The following is a 1,761-nucleotide window of genomic DNA, read 5'->3' as shown; positions in this document are numbered from 1 at the left end:
ACACGGGCGCTTGTTAACATTTGCCCATAATAATTACCCTTCTTTTTTTTATTTGCAATGTGGGACCCATCAATGGAAAAACTAAAACTCAAAGCATCGGCCACGTCAGCAACGAGAGTGACCCGTGGGTCCCACACCGAAAACTCTTTTTCTTTAATACTCAAATCCGCGACTCTCCGCCACATCAGTTTCACTCTCTCACACAAAAACCCAATCTCTCTCTTAAGCGCTCCCTCTCTGGCTCTGTGTGAGAAAGACTCTTTGATATCCAAATCAACAATGGAATCTACCAGCTACCGTCACCGGCGGTCACCGTCGAGCGACCGATTTCTCTCTGTGTTCTCTTTCTCTCCACCGTCTTCCGCCGGCGTAGGCGGTGGAGACGAGCTCAACGAAGCTGAAGTGTTTTGGACCAATGACTTCACGGACGTCGACGATCTCTACGATCACGATCGTCCTCGTTTAACTAACAAGTTACAGAAATCAGCGAGCTCGGGAATCCTCGCGGCGTTGCCGGAAACCGATAACCGGTCCCGGAACTTCCGAGACGGACCGGTTCTGTGCCGGAAGCCAACAATCTCCGCGATTCCGACGATCCCGAGGCGGCCGGAGAGAGAGCTCTCTCAGGCTCTGAACTGCAACAGGAAGTTCCAGAACGAGCAGAACCAGAGCCCGCAGCTTCACCTGCAGTCGGCTCCGATGAAGGTTCCGGTGTTGTCGAAGGCGATGGCGGCGAAGAATCGGAACGGACTGATTGCCGATGACGTGGCGACGGACGATTTGGACGAGGACGAGATGTTGCCGCCGCACGAGATTGTGGCGCGAGGCTCCGGAGTGTCGCCGAAGACGACGTTTTCGGTTCTTGAAGGAGTTGGTAGAACTCTCAAAGGGAGGGATCTACGCCAGGTCAGAAATGCCATCTGGCGCAAAACTGGTTTTCTTGATTAACTCTTTTTTTTCTCTCTCTCTCTCTCTCTGCGAGTTTATGTTTTGGTACCACAGTTTTTATGGGTGGGAATTTTTGCTTTTTTTTTTTTTTTATTATGTGGAAAAAAGAAAGCACATGGGGGGTTGGTTCTATCTACAAGGACTTTTTGAGTATATGTCATATAATATATATATATATATATATAGATTATGGACAAGGAGGACTACTATATATCATGAAATTAAAGTTATATAAGTGTATATGAAGGGAGGTCTTGTTAGTTTTTATGGTTATTTTTCTTCTATACAATACTCTAATTGGGCATTTTAGCAGTGGGTATGAGTCCTGGAGGCATGTTTATTGTGTTGGCTTTATTATGTTGAAAAACACTTCAACAAATGTGGGGTTTTTATTAGATTAACATGTGCGTTTAGATAATTTATTTTTCGGGGTAGTTAAAATTTAACGGCGAAGGGTTTTGTAGTTCGGTGACAATTTAAAATTCAGCGGTGAAGAGATTTGTAATTAAAATTTACTAGCGAAGAGTTTTGTAATTTGATGAAATTAGTCTTTGCTATTGTGCGCGAGAACTTATTGTGAAAAAATTACGACAACAAAAAGAAAAGCAAATAAGCTCGAATGTTGTTGGGGGATGGGGTATAGCTTTTTTAAAAGCTCAATGAATTAAGCTAACTTTACCATCTCATAAAGGGATGAAGATATTGATGCTGCGTGTGCCACAAAAAAAGGCTTTTGAGTTTTGTATGTCGGTGTTTGTTAGTAGAAAAACGCAAAAGTGAATTGAAGTCAGTTTTTTTTTTTTTTGGTGGTAG

At 43.4% G+C, this 1,761-nt stretch overlaps 1 protein-coding gene across 1 annotated transcript; it reads left to right on the top strand.

Moving 5' to 3' along the window:
* Positions 1 to 279: 279 nt before the first annotated feature.
* LOC111996792 (protein S40-7) lies at positions 280 to 948 on the top strand. Its single transcript, XM_024028789.2, has one exon. It carries the CDS (start codon positions 280 to 282, stop codon positions 946 to 948), a length of 669 nt encoding a protein of 222 aa, XP_023884557.2.
* The last annotated feature ends 813 nt before the right edge of the window (positions 949 to 1,761 follow it).

This window comes from Quercus suber, unplaced genomic scaffold (assembly GCF_002906115.3).
Source record: "Quercus suber isolate HL8 unplaced genomic scaffold, Cork oak 2.0 scaffold_267, whole genome shotgun sequence".
NCBI lineage: Eukaryota > Viridiplantae > Streptophyta > Magnoliopsida > Fagales > Fagaceae > Quercus > Quercus suber.
The sequence above is the reverse complement of the archived record's forward strand: the minus strand, read 5'-3'. Positions and strand labels throughout refer to the sequence as shown.